Raw genomic sequence first — 19696 nt, 5'->3', positions numbered from 1 at the left:
GGTCTAGGCCTCTTATTTCCAGTGATGGGTAATGTTAACGATACAGCATACAAAGGCATTTTAGACAATTGTATGCATCTAACTTTGTGCCAACAGTTTGTGCCCTTTCCTGTTTCAACATGACTGTGTCCCTGTGCACGAAATGAGGTCCATAATGACATGGTTTGACTAGTTTGGTATGAAATTTCTCAAATGGCTGCACAGAGCCCTGACCTCAACCACATCGACCAACTTTGGGATGAACTGGAACACTGATTGAGAGCAAGAACTTGTTCAACTTCAGTGCCTCACTTCACAAATACTCTTTTGGCTGAATGGATACAAGTTCTCACAGACACAACCATAGTATTTGTGTAAAGCCTTCCCAGAAAAGTGGTGGCTGTTACAGCTGCAAAAGGGGGTACAACTCCATATCAACTTCCAGTGTTTTGGAATGGAATGTCCAACAAACTCATATATGTGTGACGGTCAGGTGTCCACATACTTCCATAACCTCTGGTTGAGATTGAAAGTTCTGCATGTACATTAGTCATATAGCCCATTATAAAGACAAAAAGGACGTCGTACAATAGGCTCATTATATCAGAAAAATGGTATAATCACTTGTACATTTGTGTTTTATATGTTTTACTAATTAGGGTTTTCTTTTTCATTCATTATTAATACAGGTTTAATAAAAAGCATAGAAAAGCCAAAGCTAGGAGTTGTGTATTGACATGACAATTTATTGTGATCCTATTTTCAGACACGTAAAGGTGTAAAAAGGACAAGCAGAGATTGCTGGGGTTGATTTTCCACTTACTTGATCAAGCCAGCTCGGTGGAAAATATAAAGCTCCTGAGGCAAAGTGCATGTACTCAGAGGCACGGCTCGCACAAAGCTCTCAAGCAGAGGAAATTCAGGGGTGAGGTGAGGAACCGTGATGATGCAGTAGTCTTTATCCTTGAGCAATGAAACACAAACACATTACTGGAATCCATGCATATCATACAACTGGGAATAAATACTAATTAATTAAAATGTTTCATGCATCAGAGCTCACAGTATTAGCCCGATTTCATGCACTAGAGATGGAACAGGCTGACAGGGGGACCTTATAAATAAACAATACAATAGCATTACATGAGTGATAATACTTTACCTACATTAATACTGTCTTCGCTTTAATTATAGTGATTATTGTTGTCAAACATTTAGATTTTTTGTCATGTGCTAATTATTTATTCCCGAACACTGCAAATCTTTCATGTATTGTAGATATTTGTCCTGACACAGAAGTATACAGAGGGCTATGAAACTTACTAATTGTATGATAAGTTTTGGGCTGGTGTTAGTGCAAGCACTTACTTAAAGAGACAGTAATGCTTTTTATTTAAAAAAACGATCTTTTTTCACAACGTTAGGAGCGATTTTGGTTTATGCTAATGAGCTTTCTTAATGCCCAAGTGGGCGTACTTTTACTTTCGACCAAGTGGGCGTTGTACAGAGGAGTGCATGACGCTGACCAATCGGCATCATGCACTCCTCTCCATTCATTTACACTGCACTAGCGATATAGTTATATCACTATGTGCAGTCACATACACAAGCCCTAACATTACTACAGTGTCCTGATAATGAATACACATGACCATCCAGACTGGATGTCATGTGTACTCAGAATCCTGACACTTCGGAATCTTTTTTTGTGAGATTCCGGCAAGTGAAACCAAATCTCGTTTAGCTCCGTGATCTCGCGAGATTTCGTATCCGTTGCTGGAATCTCACAAAAAAGAGTCCAGGCTGGATGGTCATGTGTATTCATTATCAGGACACTAGTAATGTTAGGGCTTGTGTATGTAGCTGCACATAGCGATATAACTATATCGCTAGTGCAGTGTAAATGACTGGAGAGGAGTGCATGATGCTGATTGGTCAGCGTCATGCACTCCTCTGTACAACTCCCACTTGGTCGAAAGTAAAAATACGCCCACTTGGGCATTAAGAAAGCTCATTAGCATAAACCAAAATCGCTCCTAACGTTGTGAAAATAGATCGTTTTTTTAAATAAAAAGCATTACTGTCATCTACATTACAGCGCCCATCTCCTTATATAGGAGACAGGGCACTTATACTGTGGTGACAGAGTCTCTTTAATGCTTAACTTTTTAGATTACTTTTCAGAATTAGCTGTCATGTGTGTACATGAGCAAAAACACTATTTCTGGCCATTATATGACTTATATTCTATATTATTTTGCCGCTTTCCCCTGCAGGATCTATCTCTAATTCTCAGTTGTTGCTGAACTAGTGGACGGAGCCTAACTTCTATCATGTCTTCTATACACTGCACATGGAAGTGGAGAATCTTGTCTCCTATTTCTATCTTTTATTTATATATAGAGGCTGCAGCAGTATGGAGGAGATTATACAGCAGTGCTGAGCAGTGTAGCTGAGAATCCAGCACTGGGATGAGACAGTAAAGGGTCTTTTACACCAGCCAATATTTGACCTGTGCAGCGAGCGCCGATCAATGTGACATCATTGATCGGCGCTCGTTCGCTCCTGTCACATGGAGCTATGTATGGGGACGAGCAGTCATTACTCCAATCGCTCGTCCCCATACATTATTATCATGCTGGCAGTGCGTCTCCCTGTTTACACAGGGAGATGTGCTGCCGACAACGATAATATTTCACTTTTTTAAAACAATACGATTAGCAGATGATCTAGCGTTTGCTCGTTCATCTGCTGATCGCTGCCCTGTTTACACAGGGCAATTTTCGGGAACGGGTGTTCTATGAACGCTTGTCTGCCCGATAATCGCCCAGTGTAAAAGGGCCTTAACACTTACGGGGAAGCTGCAGCATGTCTGTCTGAGTCTTTTTACTCTTCTCCTGCTCCCCCTCCCCTCTCTAGAGACTTGTATGGGCAGCGCCTGTCTCTTTCTTTCTGCTCCCTCTCCATAAACTTCATTCATAATTCAGCTAGTTGTTATTGGAAACTTTCGGCAAGCTTGTTGTCACAAACCCCTAAAGGTTAGCTGAACTCCCATAATTTATTGACATTGAACCAGCAACGAGAAAAGAACTGCAAGATTTCAGCTTGCAGAAAAGTCAATTTAGCACCAGACAGTCTTTAAAGCGGATCCATTATCATACTATGCTGTCCTGTTTAAGGGCAGCATATTATGTGGACAGGTCCGCTGAACTATTAACCCAAACCGCATAAAAAATATTGTTTGGCTAATAGAGCCTAACATAGAATACAGAGGATTCATAGTTATGAGTCTGCTATATTCATGAGGCAAAAATGATGTGTAGAAAAGGCAGATCCAGCACTCTAATGTGTAAAAAATTTGATTTTTATTCAATGGGTCCAATGCTTAATTTCTCCTGATTTCAATTCCCTTAAAATAATAAAAAAAGCAATAAAATATTACAGAATACTTCCAGAAGATTAAACTTTAGTGAGCTATATTGCATTTTTTTAATCATCTTTGCTAAACTATACTTTGCTTAGCTGCTAAAGAACAGGGACAGGAGGTGCTGTCTTGAGGGTACACTGAATCTTTTCTAAAAAAAAACCTGTAACTTCAACCTCTATTACCATGTCACAAGAATAAACTAATAAAACATTTTATATACAGGGTGGGCCATTTATATGGATACACCTAAATAAAATGGGAATGGTTGGTGATATTAACTTCCTGTTTGTGGCACATTAGTATATGGGAGGGGGGAAACTTTTCAAGCTGGGTGTTGACCATGGTGGCCATTTTGAAGTCGGACATTTTGTATCCAACTTTAGTTTTTTCAATGGGAAGAGGGTCATGTGACACATCAAACTTATCGAGAATTTCACAAGAAAAACAATGGTGTGCTTGGTTTTAACGTTACTTTATTCTTTCATGAGTTATTTATGTCATTATGGGTGTCAGGTCTGAGCATTCCTAGATGAACAGTTTCCTGGAAAGTGGATTGGTCATCGTGGGCCAGTTGAATGGCCCACTAGGTCTCCCGATCTGACCCCCTTAGACTTTTATCTTTGGGGTCATCTGAAGGCAATTGTCTATGCTGTGAAGATACGAGATGTGCAGCAACTGAAACTACGGCTACTGGAAGCCTGTGCTAGCATTTCTTCTGCGGTGTTGCTATCAGTGTGTGAAGAGTGGGAGAAGAGGGTTGCATTGACAATCCAACACAATGGGCAGCACTTTGAACACATTTTATAAGTGGTCAGAAACTTGTAAATAACTCATGAAAGAATAAAGTAACGTTAAAACCAAGCACACCATTGTTTTTCTTGTGAAATTCTTGATAAGTTTGATGTGTCACATGACCCTCTTCCCATTGAAAAAACTAAAGTTGGATACAAAATGTCCGACTTCAAAATGGCCACCATGGTCAACACCCAGCTTGAAAAGTTTCCCCCCTCTCATATACTAATGTGCCACAAACAGGAAGTTAATATCACCAACCATTCTCATTTTATTTAGGTGTATCCATATAAATGGCCCACCCTGTGTATATATATATATATATATATATATATATATATATATATATTTTTAAACATACTAAACAGGCTCTACTGAACAGTGCATCTACAGCATTTACACTACGATAAGGACACCATCTGTCTGAGGACAGTCTACATCTAATAAAATGGATAGCCTCAGGCCAGGTTCACAGATAGCTATTTTCCCAGTAATGAGATGAACCTCCTGATAATTCATTACCAGAACGTCAGTCCTAATTCTAGCTTTAAATGAAGAAGTTGTGGTACAATGGGAACAATCTATTACCAATAGGATCTTATCTGAGATCACCTATAATGGCCTGGTGTTTAGTAACGATTGACAATAACAGATTACGTAATATTATTACGATCAAAGATTTCTGCTTATATGTATTGTATTTTGTAGTAATTTAATTCAATTTGCTCAGGGATCGTGCAAGTTTGGATGTATGCATCAACCTTCCTCACAATTTATAACATTTCTCTTATCACAAGTGCACTGGGCAATTATAATTATGACCGCTTGTTATCGTTCCAAGTAAATGGCCATTACAAGCTATGATAGTATTGATATTAACATGCTCTTAACCCCTTCCCGCCCAATCACGTACATTTGCGTGATTAAAGCTGGTGGCTTACCGCCTTTTCACGTAAATGTACGTCATGGAGATGAAGCTGGCTCAGGAGCTGAGCCAGCGACATCACCGCCGGGTGACAGCTGTATGTTACAGCTGTCACCCTGAGGTATCGGCCAGGACCGGAACTAGCATCCGATCCGGCCGATTAACCCCTCACATGCTGCGTTCAATAGAGATCGCAGCATGTGAGGAGTTTATAGCCACCGGCACCCCAGCAACGTGATCGCTGGGTTGCCGGTGGCTGCAAAGGCGATCGGAGGGCTAATACTTACCTCCCGATGAGCCTGTAACGGAATCCTCCTATGCCCCGTCGTCGGCGGGGCCCAGGAGGCTTCCGGTACCATCGGCAAGATGGCGCCGGCTCAGCTTCCGGCTCAGAAGCTGAGCCGGCGTCATCAGCAGTGGGTGTCCGCTGTATGTTACAGCGGACACCCCGATCTATCGCCAGGAACCGGAGCTAGCTCCGATTCCTGGCATTAACCCCTTCGATGCAGCGATCCATTGTGATCGCTGCATCCTAGAGGTTTGTAGCAAATCGGCAGCCTTGCCACGCGATGGCAAGGCTGGCGACTGCTACCATGGCAACAGGAGCCCTAACAATGGACTCCTGTCTGCCATTACGTAAGCTGATTAGGCCCCGCCCAGAGGCAGAGCCAGATCGGCTTGCTGTCTGTGAACAACTGACAGTTCCAATACATTGCACTACATAGGTAGTGCAATGTATTAGAACATCAAACAAACAGTTGGACATTCAAGTCCCCTAGTGGGACTAAAGAAAAGTGTAAAAAAAAGTGTAAAAAAAGTAAAAATAAAAGTTGGAAAACATACAATAAAAGTTTCAAGTAATAACACAAAACACAATCGCCCTTTTTCCCTTATCAAGTCATTTATTATTGAAAAAAATAATAAAGCCATACATATTTGGTATCGCTGCGACCGTAACAACCTAAACTATAAAAATATTATGTTATTTATCCAGCGCAGTGAACGCCGTAAAAAAAACCCTCAAAAACACTGCCATAATTACTGTTTTTTTGGTCACCGTCTTCCAAAAATGTAAATAAAAAGTGATCAAAAAGTCGCATGTATCCAAAAACGGTACCTATAAAATCTATACCTCGTCTCGCAAAAAACAAACCCTCACACCGCTCCATCGACGAAAAAATGTAAAAGTTATGGCTCTCACAACATCGCGGCAGAAGAAATACATTCTCTTTCCAAAAGTAATTTTATTGTGCAAAAAGTTATAAAAAAGTTCTATAAATTTGGTATCGCCGGAATCGTACTGACCCACAGAATAAAGGTAACATGTAGTTTATAACATACGGTGAACGCTGTATATAAAAAAACAAGTTATGGCAGAATTGCTGTTTTTTTGTCACCTTGCCTCCCAAAAAAGGATAACTAGTGATCAAAAAGTTGCATGTACCCCAATATGGTACCAATAAAAGCTACAGCTCGTCCCGTAAAAAAACAGCCCTCATACCACTACGTCTATGAAAAAATAAAATAAGTTAAGGCTCCAATAATTCAGGAAAGAAAAATATGCAGTTGTGCCCGAGGGGAACATTTCTTCTGTTTCAAAAGGCGATGTATGAAGGCACTAAAATTAGGGAACCAGGAAGGGGAGAGCCCAAATATATCTGCTGGAAGCGAGGGCGCCCATATTATACCAGGACAACACTTTCCCGGCAAAATTCCCCAAACTTCAAAGGTGCGGAGTGTGGACCAAAAGGGGCATAAGGAAGGACGCCATATATCAGTGCGACACCGGCCTGTGCAGAAAGGATTGTGTCACAGCGTAACACACATCTATGGATCATTTTATTATATTTTTTACCTTATTATTATACCACTTGACTATGCCCCGATGTACTCTGCCGAGCTCACATATGCCCCACATTATAAACGGAAACAACAGTGATACTCCAAACAAAACTATTACCAAGCAAATTCCACGCTCCAAAAGCCAAATGGCGCTCCCACCGATCTGAGCCCTACAGCATGCCCAAACAGCTGTTTATGTCCACATATATGGCATCGCCATACCCGGGAGAACCCTTTTAACAATTTTTGAGGTGTGTGTCCCCAGTGGCACAAGCTGGGCACGACATATTTGACAATGAATTGGCATATCTAGGGCAAAATTTTAATTTGTACCTTCGGCAGCGCAATCATTTATGGAAAAGACACGTGGGGTGAAAATGCTCACTACACCCCTTAATAAATGCCTTGAGGGGTGTAGTTTCCAAAATGGGGTCACTTCTCAGGGGTTTCTTTTATTTCACATCTGAACCAATACTTTATATGTCGCCAAATTAGGCCTCAATTTTACATGGTACTTTTTCACTCCTGAGCCCTGTCGAATGTCCAGGCAAAAGATTAGGGCCACACGTAGGGTGCTTCTAAAACCGGGAAACACCGCATAAAAATTGAGAGCTGTCTTGTTAGGGTGGCACAAGCCGGGCACCACATATTTGCGTATCTAAGGAAAAATTCCCAATTTCACTCTCCCACATCGTGTGCACTCGAATTTCTGCAAAACACCTGTGGGGTTAACATGCTCACTACACCCCCTAGGTGAATACCTTGAGGGTGTTGTTTCCAAAATGGGGTCACTTCTGGGGGGGACTGTTTTGGTTCAACAGGGACTTTGCAAATGCAACATAGCGACCAGAAACCAAATGCAGCAAAATCTGTACACCAAAAGCAAATGGTGCTCCTTCCCTTCTGAGCACTGCCGTGTGTCTAAACAGCAGTCTATGACCACGTGTGGGGTATTGCCGTACATCAGAGAAGTTGCTTTACAAATGTTGGGGTTCTTTTTTTCCTTTATTTGTTGAGAAAATTAAACATTTTGAGCTAAAGCTACGTCTTATTGACGAAAAAGGATTTTTTTTATTTTCACTGCCCAATTCTAATAAAATCTATGAAACACCTGTGGGGTCAAAATGCTCACTACACCCCTAGATGGATTCCTCAAGGGGTGTAGTTTTCTCAATGGAGTCATTTTTTTGGCGGTTTCACTGTTTTGTCCCCTCAGTGGCTTTGCAAATGCGACGTGGCCTCCGCAAACCATTCCTGCTAAATTTGAGCTCCAAAAGCCAAATGGCGCTCTTTTCCTTTTAAGCCCTGCCGTGTGTTCAAACAGCTGTTTATTACCACATGTGGGGTATTGTTTTACTCGGGAGAAATTGCTTTACAAATGTTGCAGTGCTTTTTCTCCTTTAGTCCTTGTGGAAATTAGAAAAAATTAGCTAAACCTACATTTTCTTTGAAAGAATGTAGATTTTAATTTTCACGGCCTACTTCCAATAATTTCTGCAAAAAACCTGCGGGGTCAAAATGCTCACTAGACCCCTAGATAATTTCCTCAAGGGGTGTAGTTTCCCAAATGGGGTCACTTTTGGTGGATTTCCACTGTTTTGGCACCGAAAGAGCCCTTCAAACCTGACATGGAGCCTAAAATATTTTCTAATAAAAAGGAGGCCCAAAATCCACTAGGTGCTCCTTTGCTTCTGAGGCCTGTGCTTCAGTCCATTACCACACTAGGGCCACATGTGGGGTATTTCTAAAAACTGCAGAATCTGGGCAATAGATATTGAGTTGCGTTTCTCTGGTAAAAACTTCTGTGTTACAAAAAAAATAGATTAAAAATGAATTTCTGCAAAAAAAAAATGAAATTTTAAAATTTCACCTCCACGTTGATTTAATTTCTGTGAAACATTTAAAGAGTTAAGAAACTTTCTAAATGCTGTTTTGAATACTTTGAGAGGTGAAGATTTTAAAATGGGGTGACTTTTTGGCGGTTTCTAATATATAAGGCCCTAAAATCCACTTCACAACTGAACTGGCCCCTGTAAAAATAGCCTTTTGAAATTTTCTTGAAAATGTGAGAAATTGCTGCTAAAGTTCTAAGCCTTGTGATGTCATAGAAAAATAAAAGGACGTTCAAAAGACGATGCAAATATAAAGTAGACATATGGGGGATGTTAATTAGCAACAATTTTGTGTGGTATAACAGCCTGTCTTACAAGCAGATACATTTACATTTAGAAAAATGCTAATTTTTGCAATTTTTCACAAAATTTTGGTGTTTTTCACTGATAAATATTGAATTTATCGACCAAATTTTTCCACTAACATAAAGTCCAATGTCTCACGAGAAAACAATCTCAGAATCGCTTTGATAGGTAAAAGCATTCCGGAGTTATTACCACATAAAGTGAAATATGTCAGATTTGAAAAAATGGGTCTGGTCCTGAAGGCCAAAATGAGCTTGGTCCTGAAGGGGTTAAAGTGTTTTTTTTTGTGACAGATAGGGCTTTTTTTTTTTTTAGGGGCTTTTAGTGAAAAATAATAGTAGGAAGACATTTAATTTTCACAATTATATATTTTTTTTAATCATATAGAGAAACCCTAAAACATAATTTATATTTGTGTCTGCGATTGAGCTAGGAATTTAGACAATAACAATAAAAGGATTTGTTTGTTTTGATAGATTAGATTGATTAATTGGTTAATTATACTTACAGGAAACAAACCAAAGACATGACTCAAGAAGTTGATGGACCTTTCAAATAAAATAAAAAAACAGTTAGAAAACTCACAAAATGTAAGAAAGTCCAAAAAAATAGAAGACTTGATATCATTGTTGGAACAATTATTATTTTAAAAACAGTTACAGCCTACTTCTGCCATTATGTCTATAGGAAACTGCAACTCGACTAAGTAGTGTCACGCGTTCGAGCTATCGCTTTATTCAATGTGTATAGGATTGACGGCGATAGCTGTGTACAGCTATCATAGCCAGTGGATAAGAGATCAATGTTTTTTGTAAAACAAACCTACTAAGATCAAGTTGCAAACGACCTTTCGACTATCACAAAAGTTCTGGGGTCTTTGAGGACTCAATACATTTGCTGAATATATGTTATTTACACACAGTATATTTCCAATTTAGGCCTGGATCAAAGAGGGGACAGAAAGTTTCAGTATGTACTAAGGGCTTTGCAACTTTGTTCACTATATGCCTTTTTAGTTTTTTCCATTTAAAGTGCTTTTGTCACATGAAAAACGCAACTACGGCATTGTAAGGGCTCATCTACACGCTGTGGAATTTACGCTTTTTTCCCGGCCGGAATTTCAGACTGAAAAAACGCAGCAGAATACAGTAGCAGCAAAGTGGATGAGATTTAACAAATCTCATCCACGTGCTGTGTAAAAATTCAGAGCAGAAATGTACGTGCTGTGTGTATTTTTCGAACCGCAGCACGTCAATTCCTGCTGCGGAAAGTGTCCAGAATTGCTGCGTTTTTCAGAGAACATGACTCCATCTCCAAACATTGTGAAGAACGCAGCAAAATACGCACCATTTTGCGCCGTAAAAACTGCAGGAAATGGTGCGGTTTTTGCCGTAGCGGAATGCTTGCGTTTTTAAACAGGATTGCTGCAGAAATTTTCTGCAGCAATTCCGTTGTGTGTGTGTGGACAAGCCCTAATTGTATGCACTGGAAATATAACATAATAAAGTCTGTGTGTTGAATAACTTTGTAAATACATTGCATGACTTATCTGGTTTCCATCCTAAGTTACGTCCTATATTACTGTATAGCCCAGAGCTGCATTCACAATTCTGCTGGCTTCAGAGCTGAAATCTCCCAGTACTCCTCGCTAGCTCAATAAACTGCAGAGCGTACACTGGTAATTTACATTCTTCAAAGTGTAGTCTTAACACGAGGCACTGAAAGAAATCTTACGTAGGACACAATAACGGATAGCTGCTTCATATTAGCACAGCTATGCTGTGTCTGACAACTATTTCTAATAGCATCATGCAGAATTATGAAAGCAGCTCTGGACTATAATGCAGGTTGTAACTCAGGATCAGTACAAGACAAGTAATGCAATGTATTTACAAAGTTACTTGATTTTATTTTTATATATAAATTGTAATATGAAGCTAGAACCTGAACATACCCTTTAAGTCATAACTGTTTTTTTTGTAACCTTGCACACTTGCCTTGTTTCATGCTTTTCATCAATGCAAAACAGCTGTATGCAGAAAGCAGTAACATCTCCTTTGTACACAGGGCGGAAGGGCTGTCTCTCTACATCTGTGCTTGGTGTCTCTGGGGTCTTGCAATTCACACCTCTGATGGCATCATCTGAACTTGAAGCTCTGCTCAGTGTTCCTTTCTGCTGCAATAAGAGGCAAGGATTGGGAATAATCTTTTGTTTAATACATACAAAATTTTGCATCACCAGATACTACAAAAGTCTGCAGCGAGAATAAGGCAAACAAATTCAAGACTTTTATTTTTCAGGTATATATGGTTCTCAATGTGTGCATGCTAAAAGACAGATACTGTGGAAAACAATATGCAATAATGTAGTAATATAATAAATGTTTTAAGGAAGGAAATTAGAAAATTACTTTTACAATAACAACTCCTATATTGTTGACCCTTTCCTAAATGTTGCCGTCCGCTACCTCTGATTGCTTCATAATGAGACTGTTAGTGAAACTGTCAGAGATGCGTATGACAACAATTGAGCATTTTTATCTAAGACTCAAGTCTAGACCACTAAACACTGATGGGTGGTATTACTACTTGTAAATAATACAAGCTGTTAATATTATCATAGAGATAAGGCCATGGGACTTAACCCCTTCCCTCTTTAGCCACTTTTGACCTTCCTGACCGAGCCTCAGGCGGGATTCACACGACAGGGTTTCCCGGCCGGGTGCCGGCCGTTCATAAATCGTCCGGCACCCGGCTGCATTAGGAATAATAGACCCCTAATGGGGCTATTCACACGACCGATTTTTTGACGGCCGGGAAAACCGGCCGTCAAAAAATAGGACATGCTCTATTTTCGGCCGGGTGCCCTGCCGCCCGGCTCCCATAGAAGTCTATGGGGCCGGGTAATACCCGGCCATCACCGGAATGTGTCCCGAGTGATGGCCGGGTCTACCGTCGCTCGCGCACTCTCTCTCCTCCTCCTCACAGTGCAGAGTGCATGTGAGGAGGAGGAGGAGGAGGGTCTTTTATTGCTCGCTGTAGGAGTCGGAATCCCCAATCCCCGGCCGGGGATTGGGGATTCCGCTACAGGAGAAGTGCGTGACTACACTGTCCAGATATGGACACAGCGAAGTCACTCACTTCTGCAGCGGAATCCCCGACTCTATGGCCGGGGATGCCGCTACAGGAGAAGTGAGTGACTACACTGTCCAGATATGGACACAGCGAAGTCACTCACTTCTGCAGCGGAATCCCCGACTCTATGGCCGGGAATGCCGCTACAGGAGAAGTGCGTGACTACACTGTCCATATATGGACACAGCGAAGTCACGCACTTCTGCAGCGGAATCCCCGACTCTATGGCCGGGGATGCCGCTACAGGAGAAGTGCGTGACTACACTGTCCAGATATGGACACAGCGAAGTCACTCACTTCTGCAGCGGAATCCCCGACTCTATGGCCGGGGATGCCGCTACAGGAGAAGTGCGTGACTACACTGTCCATATACGGACACAGCGAAGTCACGCACTTCTGCAGCGGAATCCCCGACTCTATGGCCGGGGATGCCGCTACAGGAGAAGTGAGTAACTACACTGTCCATATATGGACACAGCGAAGTCACGCACTTCTGCAGCGGAATCCCCGACTCTATGGCCGGGGATGCCGCTACAGGAGATGTGCATGACTACACTGTCCATATATGGACACAGCAAAGTCACGTACTTCTGCAGCGGAATCCCCGACTCTATGGCCGGGGATTCCGCTACAGGAGAAGTGGGTGACTACACTGTCCATATATGGACACAGCGAAGTCACGCACTTCTGCAGCGGAATCCCCGACTCTATGGCCGGGGATGCCGCTACAGGAGAAGTGCATGACTACACTGTCCATATATGGACACAGCAAAGTCACGTACTTCTGCAGCGGAATCCCCGACTCTATGGCCGGGGATTCCGCTACAGGAGAAGTGAGTGACTACACTGTCCATATATGGACACAGTGACGTCACTCACTTCTGAAGCGGAATTCCCGACCTGTGGCAGGGAATTCCTCTTCAGGAGAAGTCAGTGACTACACTGGCCATATATGGACATTGAAGTCAGTGACTTCTCCTGGAAGGGGGGGGGATGGGTGCAACCTACAGGGGGCTGTGTGGGATCACCTACAGGGGACTTGGTGGCATCACCTACAGGGGGCTGGGTGGCATCACCTACAGGGGGCTGGGTGGCATCACCTACAGGGGGCTGGGTGGCATCACCTACAGGGGGCTGGGTGGCATCACCTACAGGGGGCTGGGTGGAATCAACTACAGGGGGCAGGGTGGCATCGCCTACAGGGTGCTGGTGGGTGGCATCACCTACAGGGGGCTGGTGGGTGGCATCACCTACAGGGGGCTGGTGGGTGGCATCACCTACAGGGGGCTGGTGGGTGGCATCACCTACAGGGGGCTGGTGGGTGGCATCACCTACAGGGGGCTGGTGGGTGGCATCACCTACAGGGGGCTGGTGGGTGGCATCACCTACAGGGGGCTGGTGGGTGGCATCACCTACAGGGGCAGGGTGGCATCGCCTACAGGGGGCAGGGTGGCATCGCCTACAGGGGGCAGGGTGGCATCACCTACAGGGGGCTGTGTGGCATTACCTACAGGGGGCTGTGTGGCATTACCTACAGGGGGCTGGGTGGCATTACCAACAGGGGGCTGTGTGGCATCACCTGCAGGGGGCTGGGTGGCATTACCTGCAGGGGGCTGGGTGGCATTACCTACAGGGGGCTGTGTGGCATCACCAACAGGGGGCTGGGTGGCATTACCTACCAGGGGGGCTGTGGCATTATCTACAAAGGGCTGTGTGTGGCAACAAATTTAAATGAAATTCATCCGATTTTAAAACGGACAGGGAAAAAAACGGATGCAAATCTGGTCCAAATCGGCCGGTAAAAACGGCAACTCGGCCCGGAACGGAATCGGAACGGATGCAAATCGGATGCAAACCGGCCGGGAAAAACGGACGATTTTCCCGGCCGACACTCAGACCGTGTCGTGTGAATGAGGCCTCATTTTTCAAATCTGACATGTGTCACTTTATGTGGTAATAACTCCGGAATGCTTTCACCTATCCAAGCGATTCTGAGATTGTTTTCTCGTGACACATTGGACTTTAAGTTACTGGCAAAATTTGCTCGATATGTTCAGTATTTAATTGTGAAAAACACCAAAATTTAGCGAAAAATTGCAAAAATTAGCATTTTTCTCAATTTAAATGTATCTGCTTGTAAGACAGGCAGTTATAATACACAAAATTGTTGCTAATTAACATCACCCATATGTCTACTTTAGATTGGTATCGTTTTTTGAACATCCTTTTATTTTTCTATGACATCACAAGGCTTAGAACTTTAGCTTCAATTTCTCACATTTTCAAGAAAATTTAAAAAGGCCATTTTTACAGGGGCCAGTTCAGTTGTGAAGTGGCTTTGAGGGCCTTATATATTAGAAACCCCCAAAAAGTCACCCCATTTTAAAAACTTCACCCCTCAAAGTATTCAAAACAGCATTTAGAAAATGTCTTAACCCTTTACAAATTTCACAGGAATTAAAGCAAAGTAGAGGTGAAATTTACAAATTTCATATTTTTTTGCAGAAATAAATTTTTAATACAATTTTTTTTATAACACAGAAGGTTTTACCAGAGAAATGCAACTCAATATTTGTTGCCCAGTTTCTGCAGTTTTAGGAAATATCCGACATGTGGCCCTAGCGTGCTACTGGACTGAAGCACCGGCCTCAGAAGCAAAGGAGCACCTAGTGGATTTTGGGGCCTTATTTTTGTTAGAATAAATTTTAGGCATCATGTCAGGTTTGAAGGACTCTTGCGGTGCCAAAACAGTCAAAATCCCCCAAAAGTGACCCCATCTGGAAAACTACACCCCTCAAGGAAATTATCTAGGGGTACAGTGAGCATTTTGACTGCACAGGTTTTTTACAGAAATTATTGGAAGTAGGCCGTGAAAATTAAAATCGACATTTTTTCAAAGAAAATGTAGGTTTAGTGATTTTTTTTTCTCATTTCCACAAGGACTAAAGGAGAAAAAGCACCATAAAATTTGTAAAGCAATTTCTCCCGAGTAAAACAATACCCCACATGTGGTCATAAACGGTTGTTTGGAGACACGGCAGGGCTTAGAAGGGAAACAGCGCTATTTGGCTTTTGGAGCTCAAATTTAGCAGGAATGGTTTGCGAAGGCCATGTCACATTTACAAAGCCCCTGAGGGAACAAAACAGTGGAAACCCCCCACAAGTGACTCCATTTTGGAAAATACACCCATTGAGGAAATTATCTAGGGGTATAGTGAGCATTTTGACCCAACAGGTTTTTTGCATAAATTATTGGAAGTAGGCCCTGAAAATGACAATCTAAATTTTTTCAAAGAAAATGTAGGTTTAGCTAATTTTTTCTAATTTCCACAAGGACTGAAGGAGAAAAAGCACCGCAAAATTTGTAAAGCAATTTCTCCCGAGTAAAACAATACCCCACATGTGGTAATAAACGGCTGTTTGGAGACACGGCGTGGCTTAGAAGGGAAAGAGCGCTATTTGGCTTTTGGAGATCACATTAAGCAGGAATGATTTGCGGAGGCCAGGTCACATTTGCAAAGCCCCTGAGGGGAAAAAACAAAACGCCCAAAAAGTGACACCATTTAGGAAATTACACCTCTTGAGGAATTCATCTAGGGGTGTAGTGAGCATTTTGACCCCACAAATGTTTCATAGAATTTATTAGAATTGGGCAGTGAAAATAAAAACAATCCTTTTTCTTCAAGACGTAGCTTTAGCTCAAATGTTTTCATTTTCGCAACAAATAAAGGAAAAAAAAGAACCCACCATTTGTAAAGCAATTTCTCCCGAGTACGGCAATACCCCATATGTGGTCATAAACTGCTGTTTCGGCACACGGCAGGGCTCAGAGGGAAGGACCGCCATTTGGAGTGCAGATGTTGCTGGATTGGTTTCTGGGCGCCTGTGGGCCCAAAACAGTGGAAACCCCCCAGAAGTGACCCAATTTTGGAAACTACACCCCTCAATGCATTTACCTAGGGGTGTAGTAAGCATTTTAACCCTGCAGGTGATTGTCAGAAATTGGTGTGCACTCAATGTTGCAGAGTGAAAATGGGATTTTTTTCCGTAGATATGCCAATATGTGGTGCCCGGCTTGTGCCACCATAACAAGACAGCTCTCTAATTATTATGCTGGGTTTCCTAGTTTTAGAAACACCCTACATGTGGCCCTAATCTCTTGCCTGTACAGTCGACCAGGCTCAGGAGTGAAAGCGTACCATGTAAAATTGAGGCCTAATTTGGCGATTTACAAAGTATTGGTTCACAAATTCAAAATTTATATTTTTCCCTAGATATGCCATTCAGTGGCAAATATGTCGTGCCCAGCTTATGCCACTGGAGACACACACCCCAAAAATTGCTAAAAGGGTTCTCCCGGGTATGACGGTGCCATATATGTGGAAGGAAACTGCTGCTTGGGGACACTGTAGGGTTCAGATGGGAGGAAATGCCATTTGGCTTTTGGAGCGTGGATTTTGCTTGTAGTAGTTTTGTATTGAGTCTTACTGGTGTTTCCGTTTATAATGTGCGGGTACATGTAAGCCGGGCGGAGTATATAAGGGGCATAGTCAGGTGGTATAATAATGGGGTAAAAAAAACCAATAAAATAATCCATAGATGTGTGTTACGCTGTGAAGCAATCCTTTCCGCACAGGCCAGTGTCGCACTGATATATGGCGTCCTTTATTATCCCCCTTTTGATCCACACTTCGCGCCTTTGCAGTTTGGGGAATTTTGCTGGGAAGTGTTGTCCTGGTATAATACGGGCACCGTCGCTTCCAGCGGATATGTTTGGGCCCTCCCTTTCCTGGTTCCCTAATTTTAGGTCCTTGATAAATCGCCTCTTCAAACAGAAGAAATGTTCCCCTCGGGCACAACTGCATATTTTTTGATTTCCTGACTTATTGGAGCCATAACTAATTTTATTTTTCATAGACGTAGCAGTATGAGGGCTGGTTTGTTGCGGGACGAGCTGTCGTTATTATTGGTACCATTTTGGGGTACATGCAACTTTTTGATCACCTTTTATCCTATTTTTTGGGATGCCAGGTAAACAAAAAAACGCAATTCTGGCACAGCTTTTTTCGTTTTTTTTTTATACAGCGTTCACCATGCGTTATAAATTACATGTTAACTTTATTCTGCGGGTCAGTACGATTCCGGCGATACCTAATTTATAGAACTTTTTCATGTTTTACAACTTTGTGCACAATAAAATTACTTTTGTAAAAAGAATGTATTTTTTCTGTCGCCAAGTTGTGAGAACCATAACTTTTAAATTTTTTTGTCGACGGAGTTGTATGAGGGCTTGTTTTTTGCGGGACGAGCTATAGTTTTTATAGGTACCATTTTTGGATACGTGCGACTTTTTGATCACTTTTTATTCTAATATTTGTAGGGCAAAGTGACCAAAAAACAGAAACTCTGGTAACGTTTTTTTAAGTTTTTTTTTTTACGCTGTTCAACGCGTGCAATAAATAATATAATATTTTGATACCTCCGGTCGTTACGGTCGTGGCGATACCAAATACATATGGTTTATTATTATTTTTCAATAATAAAAGGACTTTATAAGAGTAAAAGGGGGATTGTGTTTTATTTGATTTCTTGAAACTTTTATTGTTTTAAAACTTTTATTTTTTGCACTTTTTTTTACACTTTTTTTTTTATACTTTTTTTACACTTTTTCTCAAGTCCCGCTAGGGGACTTGAAGGTCCAACGGTCAGATTATTTTTTTTTCTAATACATTGCACTACCTATTAGATCTGTCAGTCATTCACTGACAGCAAGCCGATTAGGCTTCGCCTCCCGGCGGGGCGTAAATCGGCTTCCGTAATGGCAGAGGAGACCATTTTGTCTCCTGTTGCCATAACAGCAGTCGCCAGTCCTGATTGCCTGTCAGGGCTGGCGATCTGCTAGTAACCGCTACGATGCAGCAATCGCTTTCGATTGCTGCATCGAAGGGGTTAATGGCAGGGATCGGAGCTAGCTCCGGTTCCTGCCATTACAGGTGGATGTCAGCTGTACAGTACAGCTGACTTCCACCGCTGATGACGCCGGATCAGCTCCTGACCCGGCGCCATCTTGCCGGCAGCTACGGAAGCCGATCAGGCTCTGCCGCCGGGCGGATCTTGACCGGCTTCGGTGCTAGGCAGACCGGGAGGCCAGTATTAGGCCTCCGGTTGCCATTGCAGCCACCGGAACCCCGGCAATTTCATTGCTGGGGTTCCGATGAGCTGCAAACACCTTAAGTGCAGCGATCGCGTTTGAGCGGTCCCCGCCGTTACAGCCGGATGTCAGCTGTAAGATACAGCTGAGATCCGGTGATGGAAGGCACCGGCTCAGCTTCTGAGCCGGTCCCAAACATTCGGCGTATAGGTACGTCAAGATGCGGGAAGTCAATGCTTTCCATGACGTACCTATACGGCAAATGTCGGGAAGGGGTTAAAGGGGTTGTCCGGTTTTAGCAAATGATTGTTATTTTTTGTATAATTAAAAGGTAAACAATTTTCCAATATTCTTTCTGAATTAATTCCTCATGGCTTTCAAGATCTCTGCTTGTTGTAATTCAGTAGGAACATTCATTGTTTACTTGAAAACCATGAGGAATTAATACAGAAAGTATATTGGAAATTTGTAGAACTTTTAATTATATAAAAATAATATTAATTTACTGAAACCAGTGACCATACACCTTCAATAGCTGTCAACCGAACACTAATTTGTCTCACTGCTATTCCTCTCAACCTCCCTATACACAAACACAAGTATGCTCGGTACAGTCAAACATGCAAGTTTTCTTAATGGGGAGGAGGTATAAGCCACTGCCAGATTCCACTGCCGGTAGCTTATTCAACATGCCCGATCCTTTTTTTCATGCCCGACGAACGTTGACTGAACATATAGTACATCAGCTAATGTCTGTAGCGTATGACTACCTTAACAAATAAAGTTCAAGTCAAACAATAACGGTATTATTCAAAGGTACTCATTGACCAAGCATTGAAAAGATGCTACAGACTGCATGAAATACTTGTGTATTTTATAATTGAAAATCACTAAAACAACCACTGATGGTCGTAAATAACCAAACCTCTAAGACTAATGTGGCCCGCGTGCATTTACTTTCTCATGAAATGTGTTTCTCATGATAAGGTTGGGCCTGCATGCCCATATGTTTTAATTCTTGTTATTGACTTGTTTCTTTGAAAAACCTTTGAAATACAAAATCAACCAGTGAAACTAGAAAAGAAAGTATGTACCCATATATTCATCCAACACCGCTGTAATGATGGGGGTAGGGAAACAGACAAGTGAGCCCTAATCTACCCGCCACTCAGTCCCTGCCTACTTGCAACGACCCGCCCTAGGCGACGGGTTACAACTGGGCGATGGTCCCTACGCTCAGTAAGTGC

At 42.2% G+C, this 19696-nt stretch overlaps 1 protein-coding gene across 4 annotated transcripts in view; it reads right to left on the bottom strand.

Annotated features, from left to right (window-relative positions):
- The window catches only part of CFAP61 (cilia and flagella associated protein 61), a 367571-nt gene that overhangs the window by 192926 nt on the left and 154949 nt on the right, over positions 1-19696 (bottom strand). For 3 of the 4 annotated variants that reach the window (XM_075862970.1, XM_075862969.1, XM_075862972.1), the window contains exons 11-13: positions 11161-11339; positions 9672-9711; positions 803-942 (exon numbers count right to left, since the gene is read on the bottom strand). In XM_075862970.1, coding sequence (XP_075719085.1) covers positions 803-942; positions 9672-9711; positions 11161-11339 — 359 coding nt within the window. The remainder of the gene's footprint in view (positions 1-802; positions 943-9671; positions 9712-11160; positions 11340-19696) is intronic. The other variant, XM_075862971.1, reaches the window with a different exon arrangement.

This window comes from Rhinoderma darwinii, chromosome 4 (assembly GCF_050947455.1).
Source record: "Rhinoderma darwinii isolate aRhiDar2 chromosome 4, aRhiDar2.hap1, whole genome shotgun sequence".
Taxonomy (NCBI): Eukaryota; Metazoa; Chordata; class Amphibia; order Anura; family Rhinodermatidae; genus Rhinoderma; species Rhinoderma darwinii.
Note: the sequence above shows the minus strand (reverse complement) of the source record. Positions and strands in the feature narration are given on the sequence as shown.